The sequence below is a fragment of the Telopea speciosissima genome, chromosome 8 (assembly GCF_018873765.1).
Source record: "Telopea speciosissima isolate NSW1024214 ecotype Mountain lineage chromosome 8, Tspe_v1, whole genome shotgun sequence".
NCBI classification, from domain to species: domain Eukaryota; kingdom Viridiplantae; phylum Streptophyta; class Magnoliopsida; order Proteales; family Proteaceae; genus Telopea; species Telopea speciosissima.
This window is the reverse complement of record NC_057923.1, coordinates 15,537,645-15,556,877: the sequence shown is the minus strand read 5'-3', so window position 1 is coordinate 15,556,877 and position 19,233 is coordinate 15,537,645. Positions and strand designations below refer to the sequence as shown.

Sequence of the window (19,233 nt, the reverse complement as noted above, 5' to 3'; positions counted from 1 at the left end):
CATTCACAAGAAAGAAAAGTATGGGGGGCAAAAGTCATGCAATATGATCAGTTGAGGAATAGCCTCATAACCAAAATCAAAGTAAATTATGTCAATAACAGCAACAGCGATTTAAACATACCATTCAGAATTGGTCCAAGATTGCTTGTCATCAGTGTTGAAATCATCGTCACAACCAGCATTCTCTTGATTTTCTTCATCTCTATTCAACTCTTCAAGGAGGCTATCCCCAGTATTTCCACTCCCATTTGGATTTCCTCCAGTCCCATCTGTAAGCATAGTCACAATGCATTTGGTGGTATCTTTTCTTCCCCGTAAATACTCTCTTATTGGTTCACCTACTGCTTCAAGGAAAACGCCAGTTGGATCTATTGTCCGGAGTGCTTTGATAGTTGAAACATATTGGTGCAATATGTCATTAGTTGAAGCGCCAGCAGTAAGCAATCGATATCGCAGTGCAGAGATAAAAGAATCAACAAGCTTTGAGTGTTGCCCAGTATACTCTAGGCACTGCTTTAAGTCTTCAATTGCAGGAGAGCTGCAAAAGCCATAGCAATAACTTAAATTTATGGCGTTTATCAACATCATACTAAGAACCAAAATATTTTTGTTATAGCATGATTTAGAAGCTTTCTCAAATGAGCTATCAAAGCATGTGTCAGAAAGGTTGACAACCAGACCTGGCAACACAATGTCCTCGAACCAAATTTCCCGATATATATTCTAGGGTGTATAGATACTATTTAACTCTTCTTGGAAGTATTTGCATTATTAATGTACCATATCAATTTATAAACAACAGTATCACTAAAAATAGATGCGCAAGGGCACCTGAGCAATTGAAACTATGATTGACAGAAAAAAAAAATTAATAATAATCTGCAGAATTGATGTTAAGAAAGTTACCTGTCAGGATAATCCACAATAATCTCAAAAAGCTTAGCTATTCTTAGATCTTGCAATGTTTCATACGCAAAATACTCGAGGCGCAACTGCCATCTGATGAGTCCTTCAGAGGGAGCATCAATACCAGAGAAGCATGAAGAGGGGTGTGAAGCAAGGGGTGATTTGAGACCCGATGAAGGGCTGTCATAAGTAACTGAGTCACCAAGATAAGAAAGAAGAGCATACAAGAACTGGAGTGGAACAGCCTGCATATAAGTATAAAAGAATATTAAAAGTATTACCAAAAAATAAAGGATATCAAAAGCATACAGCAGTAACACATGAATAAACTGATAGTTAAGGAAAGGAAAAAATCAGACAAATGGACCAAACAATATAAAATACAAGCGTAAGAAACACGTACATGTTGCAGCTTAAGAATAAGCTATGATGCAGGGATATACTTTCTGGGGGAATAATGTCATAGTTATGCACGTATAATGTAGAGCTAAGTCATAAGTGACCTAACCCCAAGTAGGATCTCTTATACAAACAAATTAGAACAATGTATTCCAGCAACAATACATAAAAGAATCACCCGACAGTAGGTGAACAGTAGGGTATATCGACCCTTACAACTCTAACAATACTTAGCAATGGCTGAATGATCCCAGCCAAAGAGAAAATCAAACAGCAACAATGTAAGGTCTATCGGAGCATGAAACAAGCCAAACAACCAGAAAATAAACAGTCACCAGAAATAGCAACTAAGTTGCTCCGATGGAACTGATATTCCAGTCAAAGGGAGGGGTCCATGGTTGGAACACTAATTCAAAATCTCAGCCAAAGTTAATGGCTAGATGCTGAGATATCCAAAGGTCTCAGAATAAGAAACTAAGGCCCAGAAGTGGTAACTAACTGTGATAGACAAACCTAGACATAGGATCAGCACCTAATTACCAGCGAAACGAGAGGATTACATGATGATTGAACCCTCAAAATATAGGCAGAGTTGATGGTTGGATCTGGAGATTTTGAACTTAAAGTTGCTGAAGTAGAAAACCAGATCAGTAGAGCTGCAGGTGGTCTTCTTGAAGCCTCAACTAGAATCGATGGAGAAACCAATAGAACAATATTTTAATGATCAACACCAGCTAAGGAACCTTCGATTGAGTCTCAGCTATGAAAAGAAATCTCAGAACAGTAAATAGAAAAAAGGATATCAGTTGGGGGAAACAGGAGCAGGGTCCGAGGGGATAGGATAGTGGTTCGAGTCTCTCACTCTCACCTCACTGTTTCACGCAGCCATTTGCAAAAGCTATAAATCTTCATTAAAATCGTGGGGAGGATCCAATAGATCCATTACATATAAATGGCTGTAGCCATTAATAATAATAAATAAAAAAAAAAGGAAAGAAACCATAATAGAAAGTCTTGAACAGCAAGTAAAACTAAGATCCTAGCTATTACATAAAACAGGAAAGTATCTAATAGCAATATTGCATCAATAAAGATCTAATAGAATCCCCACAATCTGGTTTTGAGTGAAACAGTAACACCCAGCCGCATGGCTGGCCCAGCCCAAGGCTGGTTAGCCAAAGGCCCACGAACTTGGTCCACTTAATTAGTGTCATGGACCTGGCCCCTTAGGTTCCTGCGGGGCTATATTTCTGGCCCAGGAACCTGTCTGCATCATTTATTATAGTTCTTAGACCTAAAAATACACTGGGATGGATTTATAAAAAGTCATGAACCTATCACAATTTATAGTAGCTAAATAAACAACCAATAGGCAGAAAACCTTGTAAGTAATCAAATTCAAGATATTATACAAAAAATTAAAATAATTAAGAAAGATAATCAACTTGAGTGCTGGATATCTTTAGTCCACGGAGAATGGCGGACCATGGTTCAATTCCTTGAACTATTAGCACTATAAAAAAGAATGAGTTGGCCTAGTTTTCTAATCATTCTTTTTTCTTTCTTCTTTTACCCATCCCAACCCATTAAAATGACACATGCTCGCCTTCGGTGCTGGGAAATCAATATGTGATGTCGCTAGCAAGCTTGCCTTTGGTACTACCATTAATCACATTTGGATGGAGAGCAATCTTCGAAGATGGACCTCCAATTCCCATTCCTTTGAAAAGCTTTGGAACTCCATCTCCTTTGATGTTAGCTCCAATCTTCACATGTTGCCTCACAATTGTATTTCTGATACCCCAAGAAATAGGTTCATTGTTGTCTCATGGAGCCTTCCTTTGTCTCTTCTGCAGCCCTATGTCCCTCCCTCTTGAGTTGGGTGCTGCTGGTTCTTTTCTTCTCTTCTTGCTTTTTTCTTTTCCCCTTTCTGGGGTTTCCTGGTAATGAATTCTTTTATTTACCCCCCCAAAAAAAAAAAAATTGACACATGCTTATGTGGGCTCAAACAGCAACATGTTTAAGATCCTCTTTCTTCTCTTATATTACATAACTATTATACCAATGATGGCTGTCAAGGGGTCACCTAGGTGACAAGGTGCTTTTCAGTGCCCTAGGTGTGCTGTCGCCCTTATGGATGCACGAAAGGCAACTGCCTTGCTTATCTAGGCATCACCTTGGACTGCCTTGTGATCTGGCAGACTTTTTTTGTTGCATTGATATTTTTATTATTTTTATGTTGCATTAAAGTGATTCTTTTTCTGACTGTTTTATTGGCTTGTGTTATATTAAAGTGATTCTTTTTTTTGTTCTTTAATATATGTTGTTGTAAGAAAAGGACTGCCTTGTGATCTGGCAGACTTTTTTTGTTGCATTGATATTTTTATTATTTTTATGTTGCATTAAAGTGATTCTTTTTCTGACTGTTTTATTGGCTTGTGTTATATTAAAGTGATTCTTTTTTTTGTTCCTTAATATATGTTGTTGTAAGAAAACCTCAACAACCAGAACCTATGAAGAAGAGGAAGATAATCGAGAGAGAGAGATGATGGAGATGGAGAATAGAAGAGAGGTGAACACGATAGGAATCAAATAGAATACCTCTATCATGGATAGTCTCTCCCTTATATTAATCATACAACCAACTCTTAGTAGGAAACCTACGAAGAGTCTAATTACAACCAAAGGCTAACTGAAGTAAATAACAATGACTAACTTAGACTATGACCCAACGTACAACACACTAACTCTCCCCCTCACGGTACAATATTCAACACTCCCCCTCAAGCTGGAGTATTTATATCAAAGTCTCCAGCTTGGAACAACAAGAATAGATATCAACTGTAAAACCAGTCTTGAACATATATAGCAGTTGTAGACGTTGTGAGCACAGAGAAAATTTTTCATTTTGGTGTTAACAGGAGAGAATTAGAGCTGAATGCTTTGATGTATTAATGAACATCCAAGCTCTTTATTTATAATAAACGAAGGATGAGACAAATTACATAAATAACCCCACACCACCAACTCTATTAATTAGAGACGGTTGGATAGGGAAAAAGACAAAATACCCCCACAGTCCAATATTCTAACACTCCCCCTCAAGTTGGAGCATAAATATCAAACATGCCTAACTTGACTAAAATAGGATGAAAGACTTATCCACCTAACCACTAAGTGAATACATCAACTACTTGATCAGAAGACTTCTCAAAGGGAACACAGATCACTCCTTCGAGCTTCTCTTTGAAAAAATGCCTATCAACCTCCACATGCTTGGTACGATCATGCTGAACAGGATTGTGAGCAATGCTAATAGCAGCCTTGTTGTCACAATAAAACATCATGGGGAGACGAACAGGAGCACCAAGATCTTACAATAAACCTCTAAGCCATAGCAACTCACAGATTCCTTATGCCATAGCACGAAACTCTGCTTCAACACTAGACTTTGCCACTACATTCTGCTTTTTGTTGCGCCAAGTGACAAGATTTCCACCTTCAAAGGAGCAATAACCACACATGGACTTTCTATCAGAAGAACCAACCCAATCAACATCGGTATACAATTCAACTCGTAGATGACCATGAGGAGATAAAAGAATTCCTTTTCCAAGCTGACTTCAAATAGCGAAGAATACGAAGAACAACATCCATATAAGAGGAATAAGGATCATGCATGAACTGACTTACCAAACTCACGACAATAGCTACGTCCGGTCATGTATGAGAAAGGTAAATAAGTTTTCCAACCAGCCGCTGATAGCGACCTTTGTCAACCAATTCACCCTCTTTTTCCTTGAGCCTCGTAGTAGCCTCCATAGGTGTATCAAAAGGATGACACCCTAACAACCCGATCTCAGATAATAGATCTAGGCTATACTTCCTTTGAGAGAGAAAGATGCCCTTTAAAGATCGAGTAACCTCTATCCCTAGAAAGTACTTCAGCTTTTCCAAATCCTTTATTTCAAATTCACGGCCAAAGAAAGTCTTTAATTTGTTTATCTCATCACCATCATTCTCGGTCACCACAATATCATCAACATAGACTATGAGAATGGTGACTTTATCACCAATCCTTTTTATAAACAGAGTATGGTTAGCATTACTCTGCTTATATCCCACAAAAACCATAGCCTTGTGAAATCTTCCAAACCAAGCATGAGGTGACTGCTTCAACCCATACAGAGCACGCTTTAATTTGCAAACCTTGTTGCTGGTTTTGTCACATGAGAAACCAAATGGAATATCCATATACACCTCATCTTCAAGCTCTCCATGGAGGAAGGCATTCTTCACACCCAACTGTTGTAAAATCCCACCCCAGATTTACTGCACAAGATAATAACACTCTGACAGTGTTTAGTTTTGCAACAGGTGCAAAGGTCTCCTGGTAGTCGATCCCATAAGTCTAAGTAAACCCCTTTGCTACAAGTCGTGCCTTATATCGATCCACAGTGTCATCTACCTTCTGTTTGACCATAAACACTCATTTACATCCAACTAGTCTTTTCCCTGGAGGAAGAACCACAAGATCCCATGTATCGATTTTTTTTTTGTAAGGCTCTCATGTCTTCCGCTTTCCATTTATAAGAGCTGCCTGCCAATTCTGGGGAATACGAACAAAAGAAAGAGAAGAAACAAATGCAGGAAAGGATGGAGAAAGGGAATTATAAGAGACAACCTGAGATATAGGATGTTGAGTACAAGTCCTAGTACCTTTGCGAAGAGCAATAGGTAACTCAGGAGAAGGAGTCTTACCTAGAGTAGAAGGATGATCCAGATCTAGAGTCGGCAACTGGATGGAACTAGTACTGTAGTGGATGGAAGCTGCTTGTTTTTTGAACATTCTCTCTAATAGGTTTTGAGATTGGAGTCATTACTTCTCCTCTGGAACTCACCATATGGTTTTCTGGACTGGAGTAAGCTCCCCCTGAACAGGAACTTCATCATTACCAGTATCCAAGGTCTCCCCCTGTGTAGGATCCTCTCTAGTAGAAGGCATGTGAGAAATAAGGGGAGTGAGTTCAGGCTGGTTATACACAGGAGCCTCAAGAGGAACCTCAAAAGTCAACACATCTTCACAGGAACTCTCCCCCTGAAGAGGTGTAGTAGGATAATAAGAAGGGGCTTCATGTAAAATAACATCCATACTCATCAGTGTACAATGGGTGGGTGGATAGTAACATTTGTAACCCTTCTCGGAGGAAGAATAACCCAAGAAAATGCAATGAAGGCCACGGGGCTCAAGTTTACCAGGGGACCTAGTATCCCGAGCATAACAAACATAGCCAAAAACTTAAGGGGGAATCACAAAGGAGGAGGAGCCATGTAAAAGGTCAGCTGGGGTACGGGAGTCAAAAACCCGAGTGGCCATCCTATTAATGAGGTAGGCTACAATAAGAAATGCATTCCCCCAATATTGGGGGGGAACATTATGGGAAAACATAAGAGCCCGAGCCACCTCCAATAGGTGGCGGTTTTTTCTTTCAGCTACTCCATTCTGGGCAGGTATATCAACACAACTGGTTTGGTGGAGTATCCCATGTGCAGCAAGGTATTTTTGGAACTGACCTTCCATATACTCTTTGCCATCGTCGCTCCTCAATATTTTGAGAGTGGCATTGAATTGGGTCTGAACCAATTTATGAAAATGCCGAAAATACAAGAAAACATCACTTTTTTGTGCATTAAATACACCCATGTACTCCTAGAGCTTTGTTGCTTACTTGGTAGGAACCCCTGCCGAGCACAGTCAATAAAGGAAACAAACTAACGATGACCAAAAAGGGAAGGTTTACGACTAGGACCCCACACATCAGTATGAACCATATTAAAAAGGGAAACACTTCTTTTATTAGAATAGAATAAGTTGAACGTATCTGTTTGGCCAGAACACAAGCCTCACAAAAAAAATCATCCTTATTACATTGCTAAACTAGTGCTGGAAATAAATGACATAAAGTTCCTAAAGGGGGGTGACCTAATCGATTATGCCATTGTTGAAATTTAGAGGAGACCAATGAATTCTGATGAATGTGAGATGGTGGCTTGAGTGGAGGAGGACAACCATCATCAAGCATATACAATCCACCATGCACTTTACCACATCCAATCGTTGCCCTCCGTTGCCAGATCCTGAAAAACACAGTGTGAAGGAAAAAAAAATCACTTTACAATTCAAGTCGCGAGTAAGACTACTAATGGAAAGAAGAATAGCAGTGAAATTAGGTATATGTAAAACAGAGGATAAAGTTATAGAAGGAGAGCAACTGATAAAGCCTTTCCCAGAGACTAAGGAGAGGGAACCATCAGCCACCCGAACTTTGTCCTTCCCAAAAGTGGGAGAATATCGATGAAAGAGGCTGGAGGATCCAATCATATGATCAATGGCACCGGAGTCTATGATCCAAGGGTAGAGACTACCGATGCACAATGACCAGCAAACGAAATGCCTAAATGGGAAAAATTGGAACCTGGAGTAGTGGAAGGATTGGTGGGCATCGATGTAGTAGATGCAGCAGAAGGTTGTAACATACAATGGAATGCATGTTGTTCCTCCTGGGAGAGACCAGTGTCAGTAGTAGAAGTCGTGGTAACAGTCTCAGTATGATTGGCTTTGTTTTTGGATTTCCCATAAGCAGCACGCTTACCCTCAAAATCAGCTGGTTTACCATGAAGCATCCAAAAAGTGGCTTTGGTATGATAGGGCTTGTGACAGTGTTCACACTTCACAATCCCTTTAGAAGAATCACTAATAGGAATAGACCCATCAGCTTTGGGAGCAGCAATAGCAGCAGTCTATAGAGTAGATTGGTCAGTAGTGGGAGTATGCAACATAGCAGCCCTACGATTTTCTTCAGAATGGACCAAGGCATAGGACTGCTCCAATGTAGGAAAAGGAACTCTGCTCAGAACTTGAACTCGAATCTAGTCATATTCACATAGTTATCAAGGCATCGCCATTGCGTCCAGGCTCCTTGATCGCCTTGGGCACCTTGCCGCCATTGCCGTGTCGCCTTGCTTTTTGCCCCTCTAAAATGCCATGGCCGCCTTCCCGCCTTGATAACTATACATATTCAACATTCAATCCGGCCAAAAAATCATAAACTCCGCTTTTATCCACATGCTTCCGATAGGCAGCAATGTCAATTGCAGTAGTGGGCTGATAATCAGAGTAATGATCTGACTGTTGCCATAAACTGCGGAGGGCAGCATAGTACTTAGAGATGGAGAGGTCCTTCTGAGTTGTGTCATGAACCTTTTTTCGAAGTTCATACACTTGAGCATCATTCCCTAGCTGTCCATAAGTTTCTTTTGCAGCGGACCATATTTGAGAAGCAGTGTCCAAGAGTAAATAACCACTGGCAAGATCAGCTTGCATAGAACCAAGTAAATAGGACATAACCAAGGAATCATTGGAGCTCCATCGATCTTGGGCAGAACCAATTTCAATCGGCTTCTCAGAAGTGCCAGTAATGTATCCCGTAAGTCCCCTACTAGCAATAGCAAGGTATGCAGACCTAGACCACATCAAATAATTGGATCCATCCAATTTTATAGTATTAGCAGTAAAAGGAATATACTCACTACAACCTTGTCCATCAGAACCAGCCATGGTGACTGAAGAAATCGGAGCAGATGGAGGTGGAAGCATATCTCACAAACCAGCCGGCAGAAATTCACAAAACCAGAGTTGAGTTGCCCTCTTGTGGAGACCAGAAAATCTTCAAAAAAACAGCCCAAAAAATTGAGCCAATAGAGAGATCGACAATAGTCAGGTTTATGGAAAAAACCCAAATCGCAGAGAGCTGCCAATGATGAAAAATAGACCAAACTTATGCAGATAAGGCCAATAATAGGATTGAGTTCTCCTTGAGAATGGGAAGACACTACTCCAAAAATCAGCAGCAACAGCCAGCTAGAAACCCTAGATCAATATTGTCAGGGTTTTGAAAAAACCCTGTGTATTGAAATCGATGGAGGGATGGAGGGTGCAATTTGGTGATGAAGATAGAAGCTTGTCCAATGAGTCCCTGCTGGTCTTGATCTTCCAAGAAGGGAGAATTGATCCATAATGATAGAGAAGGAATCAGTCCTCAAAATTGAAGTCTTCAAAAATCGCAGGTAGAAGAGGCACAACTTCTATCGATCTTGTGAAAAGTTAGGTCATTAATGAATGAGGTATTGAAGGGCAGCAACTAGATCCATGGATCACCTCATTAGTGCGGCCTTGTAAGCATAGTACTAAAACTCGCGAAATTTCGGTTGAGATATCGAATATTTCGAGTATCTCGACCTGTCCGAAACGAAACGCAAGTCCGAAATGAAAAAATGCAATATTTCGAATATTTCGGAAATTTCGATGTCGGTAATTTCGGTCATCTCGTTTCGAAAATTTCGGAAATCTCGGACATTTTTGGCATTTTACACCCACAGAAAATACCATATTTCGACCGAGATTTCGACGAAATTTCGGTATCTCGGAAATTTCGGTCAGACCGAAACACTGAAACGAAACGAGATTTAGTACCATGCTTGTAACAATGGAGAAAAACAAAAAAGAGAAGAGAAAGAGAGATAGAAGAAGGAAGAAGTGGGAGAAAAAAGAGAGGGATATCAAGAAGCACTCAAACTCAAACCTGCTCTGATACCATGTTAACAGGAGAGAATTAGAGCTGAATACTAGATCTATTAATGAACATCCAAGCCTCTTTATTTATAATAAAAGAAGGACGAGACAAATTACATAAATAACCCCACACCACCGACTCGAAGGATTAGAGTCAGTTGGATAGGGGAAAAGACAAAAATACCCCCACGGTCCAATATTCTAATAGATAGCAATACCAACTCAAGCATACCAATCATCAGCAGCAATAGTACAGAAAAATCTTCGTGTCGAATAACTCGAGACAACAACGAACAAAATAAACGATAAAGAATACCAACCGCAATCCAAAATATCGTAGCAGCAACAGCAACATCATAAGCCCTTTTCAAGAAAGGCAATTAGTAATCTTCACAAAGAAGATAGATAAAAGTGTAGCCAGGTCAGAAATGTCTTAATTAGAAGGGATGATACATTTTATTCCATTTTAATGTTTGGAAAAAGTTTAGTGGATTATGGCTCTATCAAACAAGAGGTTCTTTTGTTGTAAAGATGTAAAAATGTTTCCCAAACTGAGTACAAACCAGAGTCAAAACTGAATAAAAACCGAACCGGAACCGTGTTGGTTCAGTTCTGGTTTGGAAACACATGTTCCTATTCGGTTTCGGTTTCCACATGTTATACCTTGAACCAAAACCAAAACCAAACCGATTGACACCCTTACTACAACAACACAATCTTATCCCAACTTAATGAGGTCGGCTACATGAATCTAGGTAGAGACAAAAAAATTGGTGGTGGGGGTGGGGGGGGGGGGGAACATAGTATCGACACAAACTCTAGGGCATCGACCCTTCCTAGCTACGTACCCTTCATAACTACTCAACATACTGCAGACCTCGATTACGACAACAACATCACAACATCAAAGTCCAACTAGATGGGGTCGACCATATGAATCTTAGCTCTCCACTCTGCTCTATTTCAAGTCATGCCAAGAACAAGGCCTAAGCTGAGCATGTCTTTCTTCACCACTTCTCCCATGGTTATCTTAGACCTGCCCCTAGCTCTTTTGGTTCCCTCAATCTGGATCAGGTCATTCCTCCGCACTAGGGCCCCAAAGGCCTCCATTAAACATGGCCATGCCACCTCAAACGACTCTCTCTAAGTTTATCATGAATCGGAGCTACTCCCAACCCAGCCGGCTATTACCTACTATTACAAAAAACTTCAAAAATAAAAGATAACAAAATATAAAAGAATAGAATTCCTAAACCATACAGCCTTAAAGAAAAACTGTTGGAATATGTAATCTAGAATACCGTGGAGGTATTCTGGTCCTTTTGGGGTAGTTTAATTCCTATGTTATTAGGTTTAAGTCACTGCTCTTATAGAGACAGTTAGTTAGGGGTAATTATGTCTACAGTCGGCTATGTGGGTTTTAGTCCCACATCGCCTATTTCAGTCCCTTTGTATGTCCCTCTCTATTATAAATAGAGGGGCTTACCTATCAATGAATATAGATTATTATTTTCTCTCATTCTCTCTTTTCTAACCTACGATTCTTCCATCAAAAACCTATTGGACTTACATTCTAACAAACAAGATAAGATAAAGATGAGAAAAAGGGCGTACCCGGTGCACAAGGCTCCCGCCATTGCAAGGTCTGGGGAGGGTCATTATGTACCCAACATTACCCCCGCCTGCTTCGCGGAGAAGCTGTTTCCCGATTCGAACCCGTGACCACTAGGTCGCAATGGAGCAACCTTACCGTTGCGCCAAGGCCCACCCTCCGATAAGATAAAGAAGAAATAAACAAATGAACTAACTAAAACAATGTCCGTGACGGGGGACTGTTGTTGATTCAAATCTGAACCGAAACTTGAACCATTGGCTCAATTGTGAACCAGAAAAATGACCCAAAAGTAGAACTGTGATCAGGCTCATGCATTATTAACTCCACAACTTCTACCTAGGCGGACTCCCCTGTACACACAGGAACAATTTTGGTTCTGTCTGGAAAGCTTCAATGGTCCCAACGACCTTCATTCAATCATTCTGTCCTTCCATGGCTTTAGAATGTTCTTCCTTGCATACTATGGGCAACTGAAGTCTGGCCTCTTTGATAGAACTCCTTACCGGAAACATGGGAACTTGGGAACTGACCAACTCTCAAAACTGGCTGAGAAAATTGGAATGCCCTGATACCAAGTTCAGCTCCATTGTGCAGAACAGAACAGAGCTTTAAAAAGGTGAGTCGTAGCACTTGCAGCAGTATGGAAGAAGAGGTGAGATGGAAAAAAGAAGAGAGGTTAGGACAGTCCACAACTGCCTCTCTCCTTCATATTACTTTCATTAAAAAAAAATGGAAAGTACAGGTTTACCCCCATACATAATACTGATTCTGATTCTATACACATTACATAAACGTTCCCATAAAACCTTCACATGCTATTCTAAAAAACTCATCAAATTCAAAGTTGTCCAGGTGCCTTGGTCACCTTGCGCCTAGACACCGTGACAACTATGCTAATCAACTTGATATAAACTTGCCAATTTCTCCAGGTTTGAGAAGGATATCCCAACATGATCAATAACCAAGCTGGACTTTTACAAACTTTAGAGAGACAGTGGGGGAACCTGTTGGATTGAGCATTCCGCAATTAGATTAGTACCAAACCTAACAGACCCTTTGCCACCCCTATTTATTGAAGAGGCTTTTAATGAATTTATTGATTCTGAGAAGTGAAAAGATAGCCAATATAGTGAATGAGATGACTAAGTTGGAAGATAGCCAAGTAATCTCAACACAAACATGATTCATTAAGAAATTCATCATCTGCTCAATGAACTAAATATAGGATAGTCACAATTCATAAAAGCCAAACATTACCTGAATCCACTCTTTAATGGATGGCAAAACAGAATTCCGGTAATCATCGCCAGCCAAGTTATGAACTTTGGTCTGTCATGCAAACAATGTCATAACTGAAGTAGTTTGAGAAGAAAACAATAAAATAAAATAGAAAGCACAGAAATGGGCATTACATTCAAAGTCATCATAATAGACAAAATTGAATTGCCTTTCAGCTCCAAGACATTGAGAAAGAAAACAAGTGAAATATTATAAAAATAAAGCCAGGTAGAAAAGATACTAACCACATAGGGGAAAACACTCACCTTCAAAAGTAAAAATATGGCAGAAGCATAAGCATCTTCAGTCATAGATGTAAATCCGAGAGTTCTAAGATCACGGACAACCTTTCCAATGTTTTTCACCAATTTGTTATTCTCAGAGAATTTTCTCCTGTGATTACTTTCATCAATATCCATTTCACTGGCTCTTGAGGAGTTTTTGCTTGTTCCATCTAAATCCATGGCATCCATGCCTTCGGTATCAGCATCATTCTCATAGTCTCCAGACATAATTGTACTTAGTTCTTCTAATCTTTCCTTGAAATAGATGCGGAGTATCCCTAAAGAATGAATAAGGCCAGCATGAGACTCGGTTAAAATTTTTCATGAGCATGCAATAGTTAAAAAGGATAAACAGACTGGTATGATTGCACTATTCTATTATAATAATAAAAAAGATAAGGCCGGTATAAAGAGTAGGGTAAATCTTATGATACAAACAGTTAAATTTTCAGCTCCCAAAAGGGAATAGCTTCCTTAATAGGAGTAGCTTTTACTTAATCGACAAGTACATGGAAGACATTCAAAAGAAACTCCAATAAGATTTACAGGTACATCTTCAAAGAGTTTACTCTAGGTCCACCACATGATGGATTACAAAACCGGTTAGCACTTGACCAGTTCACCACATTGATATCTCAGAATTCTTCAAAGACCTGTTTATAAAATCCATCTTCAGTATTGGTTTATCCAAACATTTTTATGCAGTCTTATTGCTCTCCTTCTGAACACAGACATAATCAGAAAACTGGAATAACCTTCCACAGAACGCAAACAGCTAACTAGATCACAAATAAAGAACCTCCACACCTCCCTCACCACCTTGCAATGGATAAAGATATGAATGATTTTCTGATGCAGCATATAGAATCAGGCAATATGCTCAACAGTGGTTTCATAGACCAGTGGACCAGGAAAGAAACTGTTGACTGGTGGTCCCAAACAATCCATCCTAAGTGAACAAATCATGTTTCAAGAACCATTAACTGGTCAATGGACTGCAAATTTAAATGGCCTGATCATTTGAAAAATAAGAGCTCAAAGACATGCATTCTTAAGGAAAATCAAACAAGAGACAGACTTGTAAATGGTGTAATGCAGTGCTAATCTCAATCAGTGAAGTACAAGTGGGAAATCAGCTTGCATAAGGATCACAGGTGTAGGGACAGAATACAAATTGAGAGAAAACCAGATAACTCTATTTAAACAACTCAGATATGCATCAAATTTTGGTTGAATGGTGTATTTGTCAAGGAGAACAAGTCTATCATATCCTATGCTAATCTTATAGTCAGATTTGAAGATATGGAGTATGTAACTTGGTAAAGAACAAAGAACCAGTCAACCAAACAAATAAAAAGATGAGAACAAGGAGAGAACAGAGAAGAGAATACAATAGAAAATAGAGGAGATACTGAACCCAGCGATAGAATCAGAGAGATAACTCTATTGTAATATGGGATATAAGGGTAGAATTGTCCTAGGTGTTTTATGTTGTGTTGCCCTAGGGGCATTTCTGTCCTTGTACTCTCATTGCATTTATTATAAGTAGACATGTGATTCTGTCTCATTGACACAAGTCACAATTCCCAAAGTTATCATGGTATCAGAGCAGGGAGAATCGACCTAGGGTTTCCCACCGCTGCCGCCATCTCTTTCTCTCCTCCTTTCTCTATTTCCCTAGCACCGCCACCACCTACCACCGCCTCTCTCTCTTTCTCGCCTCTCGTTGCCACCACCTACCGCCGCTGTTGCCTCTCCTTTGTGACCCCCTCTCTCTTGGTTTCTCTTCTAGAGCCATCAAGAGGCAGGGAGTCACGCCTCCCTTGTTCCGCCACTCCTCGCTTCCTCGGTGGTGTTGGTCTCATCACCGAGGGCCTTTTTTTCCCTCTTTTTTGGGTCCAGCCTCTCTCCATGATCTAAATAGGCTGCGATTTCCTTTTTTGAAGACCCTTTTCTCAGATCTGTTGATGATCTAATTTTTCCCTATTTTTCTATGATCTGTGGTTGAGTTTTTTTTTTCGCACCTTGTCACGATGGGAGACTCTACTTCTTCTGCTACAACTATGGAAATGCCCGTCCGTGGTTCTCACGATGGCTTTCCCACTTTCCCTGCTTGTGTTGTTCGACTAGATGGAGCAACTATTTGATGTGGTCCAAATCCTATTATCTCAACATCGATTCTCGTGGATTTGTGGGTTATCTCACTGGTGCAAAAGAGAAGCCCCTCACTGCAGGTCCTAAACAAGACATATGGAATTCTTCCAACTCCCTTGGGATGTCTTATTTGCTCTCCAGCATGATACCACAACTTGCTCGTGGTTATTTGTTGCTTGACACTGCTGCAAAAATTTGGAAGGCCGCTCAGGAGACTAACTCTTAGGTTGGGAATGATGCCCAGGTCTATAAGTTGTGAAAGAAACTTCATGAGACCAACCAGAAAGAACTCAGTCTGTCCCATTACTACTCTGAGTTGCGAAGTCTGTGGCAGTAGTTAGATTTTTATGACACTTTCCAAGCTTCTACATCTGAAGATGTGATCAAGTTCAAGAAATGGGAAGATAAATTCAGGGTTTATGATTTTCTTGTTGGGCTGAATGTAGAGTACGATCAACTCCATGCCCAGGTTCTTAGCAGGGATCCCTTAACCGCCTTGGAACAGGCATATTCACTGATCCAACTGGAGGATAGTCGACGCAATGCCATGATGCCCCCTTCTTCCCAAGAGAGATTGGCTCTTGTATCTGGTTCTCCTGCACCACCTAAAGGTAACCCTTCTCGCCCCAGTGATCGTTCTGATAAAGAGCCTATTAAATGTGATTATTGCAAGAAGGAGAGGCACACCAAGGATTTTTGTTGGAAGCTTCACGGTCGCCCTACCACTACCAGTACCAAGGGTCATGGTCGTGGGAAACCAGCTGCCCACATTACTGAAACCGCGGTACCCGATACACCTATTGGTACCGTCCCTCCTCCCATTGGTCCTCCTGCCAATGCTCCAGATGAATTGACTAAGCTGCTACGCCATTTGGTTACAAAGTTGGACACCAATGCCAGTTCTACTTCTGCCTCTACCTCTACTTTGGCTTCTTCTAACACACCAGGTATTTCTTTTGCTGGTTTTTATGTCACTCTACCATTTCCAATTGTTGGATCCTTAACTCTGGTGCCTCCGACCATATAACTGGTAAGGAAAATCTTTTCTCTACATATTCCCCAAGTTCTGGTAAGGATAAAGTTCGCATTGTTGATGGTTCATTTGGATTTATTTGATGCATCATAAAAATGAGGTTTTTTCTTGTTTTAAAACTTCCATTCTTTTGTTCAAACCCAGTATGATGCTCAAATCAAAATTCTCCACTGTGATAATCGGAGAGAATATTTTGATGGAGCATTCCAAGCATATCTTGCATCCCATGGTATTTTACATCAAACCAGTTGCGTTGACACTCCGGCTCAGAATGGGGTGGTTGAACGTAAACACCGTCACCTCTTAGAGGTTGCCCGTGCCCTCCTTTTTGAAATGAATGTCACTTCCCATTTTTGGGGTGAAGCTGTTATGACTGCTACCTATTTAATTAACCGCATGCCTACCCGTGTCCTTGATTTTCAATCTCCCATTCAGGTTCTTCAAGGCTCCACCACCTTTATCATTCCACCCAAAAATTTTGGTTGTGTATTATGTTTGAAACCACCAACACCCCAGTAAATTAGAACCGCAGGGCTTCAAGTGTATTTTTGTGGGATACTCTCCTACCCAAAAGGGCTACCGCTGCTATCATCCTCCTTCTCGTAGGATGTTTGTTACCATGGATGTCATCTTTAATGAAGTTGTCCCTTTTTATAATATGGCATCTCGTCAAGGGGGTGAGCTAGTTAGTGCCGATATGCCTGATATGCATGTATCATCTCTTCCCATGTCTTTGGTTCAGGGGGAGTCTTCCATCCCAAAGGAAACTCAACCTACTGTTATCCCACCTCCTGTTATTCAAACCTACACTTGCCAACGCACTCGTCGTGGGTTGCAACTTGACACCATTACAGCTGCTCCAAATCCAACGGCTTCTCCTACTCCAGACCCATCACCTCCAAGTAACATTTCTGATCCATAAACGCTTCCCATTATTTCAGATCCTTCTTTGGACTTACCTATTGCACATCGCAAAGGGGTTGGAACTTGTACACAACACCCTATTTCTTAGGTTATGTCATATGAGCCTCTTTCCCCTGTATATCGTGCATTTGTGACTTCCTTGTCCTTTGTTTCTATTCCTAAGAACTGGCAGGAGGCCCTTCAAGACCCTAAATGGAAGGCAACTATGATGGAGGAAATGTATGCCCTTGTGAAAAAAGGCACTTGGGATTCAGTACCACTTCCTCCCAAGAAAAAAACAATCAGTTGCAAGTGGGTTTTTACAGTCAAACAAAATTCTGATGGCAAAGTGAAAAGATACAAAGCTAGAGTGGTTGCTAGGGGATTTACTCAAACATATGGTCTTGACTATCAGGAAACTTTTGCCCTGGTTGCCAAGATGAACACCATCCGAGTAATATTGTCATGTGTTGTCAATCTTGGTCGGGAGCTGCCGCAGTTGATGTGAAGATTGCATTTCTTCATGGGGAGTTGGAAGAAAAAGTTTACCTAGATGTTCCTCCGGGATTTGCTACTAGGGAAACTCAGGGGAAGGTATGTAAGCTCAAACGAGCTCTCTATGGCTTAAAGCATTCTCCTAGAGCATGGTTTGGCAGATTCCACAGTGTTATGGTAAAGTTTGGTTATACCCAGAGTAATGCTGATCACACCCTCTTCATCAAGAAGTCAGGAACCAAAATTGCCATCCTCATTGTTTATGTAGATGGTATACTTGTCACGGGCAGCGATCTAAAGGAAATTGAAAGCTTGAAACTACTTCTTGGGAAGGAATTTGAGACAAAGGATTTGGGGCCCTTACGATATTTTCTAGGCATTGAGGTTGCCCATTCTACCAAAGGGGTATTTCTCTCTCAGCGGAAGTACACCCTGGATTTACTATCAGAGACTGGAATGCTAGGTTGCAAACCAGCCGATTCCCATTTGAAGCTAATGATCGTCTCTTCAGTAAAACAGGTGATCCTGTAGATAAACGAGATATCAAAGATTGGTTGGGAAGCTGATATACCTTTTTTTTTGGTAAATGAATATATTACCGAACCCGAAGAAGGGGAAAGGAAAGGGGAACCAATGTACAAGAAAAGAATAGAAAAGAAGCAGGGAGGAGAAAGGGGAAGGGGGGGGGAGGCGGCCAGCCAGCCTACGCAGAGGAGGGAGGCCGCAATAGGGCAATATCAAGGCCCCAAAAAGTCAAAATGTGCCTGTTTCTGAAGTTGTCCTTGCAATGTCGCTGCCGGATACAGCTAAGCTTGGAAGATACATCAGATATTGCATTTGCTGTCAACATGGTGAGCCAGTACATGCATGATCCTTATCATAGTTGTCACGACGTCTAGGCGGTCCAAGGCAGCAGAGAGGGTCAAAAATCAAGGCAACACCAACTAGGTGGGCAAGGCGTTTGGACGCCTAGGTGACGCCTTAACAACTATGATCCTTATTCCACTCATTGGGATGTTGTACTCGTATTCTCAGGTATTTAAAAGCTACTCCAAATAAGGGAATTTTATTCTCCTAATGATCATTTGCGGGTGGAAGCTTTTACACACTTTGATTGGGCTAGTTCCCCTGATGACCACCGGTCCACTTCTGGCTATTGTACTCATGTTGGAGGTAATTTGGTGATCTGGCAAAGTAAGAAACAAACTGTTGTTGCCCGTTCTTGTGCTGAGGCTGAATTTCGTGCCATGTCCCATGGCATATGTGAGTTTATGTGGCTTCAGGGACTACTGAATGATTTGGCAATTCCTACTTCACTGCCCATGTTGTTGTATTGTGACAATAAGTCTGCTATTAGTATAGCCAATAACCCTGCCCAGCATGATCGCACCAAGCATGTAGAGACTAGAGATAGATCGCCACTTCATCAAAGAGAAACTTGAGCCAGGACTGATCTATATTCCCTTTGTCAAGTCTAGAGACTAGCTGGCTGATATCTTCACTAAGGGGTTGAATAGTAAAGTTTTTTGTCCTC

At 40.8% G+C, this 19,233-nt stretch overlaps 1 protein-coding gene across 4 annotated transcripts in view; it reads right to left on the bottom strand.

Annotated features, from left to right (window-relative positions):
• LOC122671987 (anaphase-promoting complex subunit 2) overlaps positions 1-19,233 on the bottom strand; it is a 47,519-nt gene that overhangs the window by 19,677 nt on the left and 8,609 nt on the right. For all 4 annotated transcript variants that reach the window (XR_006334427.1, XR_006334428.1, XM_043869490.1 and 1 more), the window contains exons 4-7: positions 13,097-13,392; positions 12,810-12,881; positions 907-1,151; positions 122-538 (exon numbers count right to left, since the gene is read on the bottom strand). Coding sequence is in view for 2 of the 4 variants with exons in the window: in XM_043869490.1 (XP_043725425.1) it covers positions 122-538; positions 907-1,151; positions 12,810-12,881; positions 13,097-13,392 (1,030 nt within the window). In the remaining 2 variants the exon portion in view is untranslated. The remainder of the gene's footprint in view (positions 1-121; positions 539-906; positions 1,152-12,809; positions 12,882-13,096; positions 13,393-19,233) is intronic.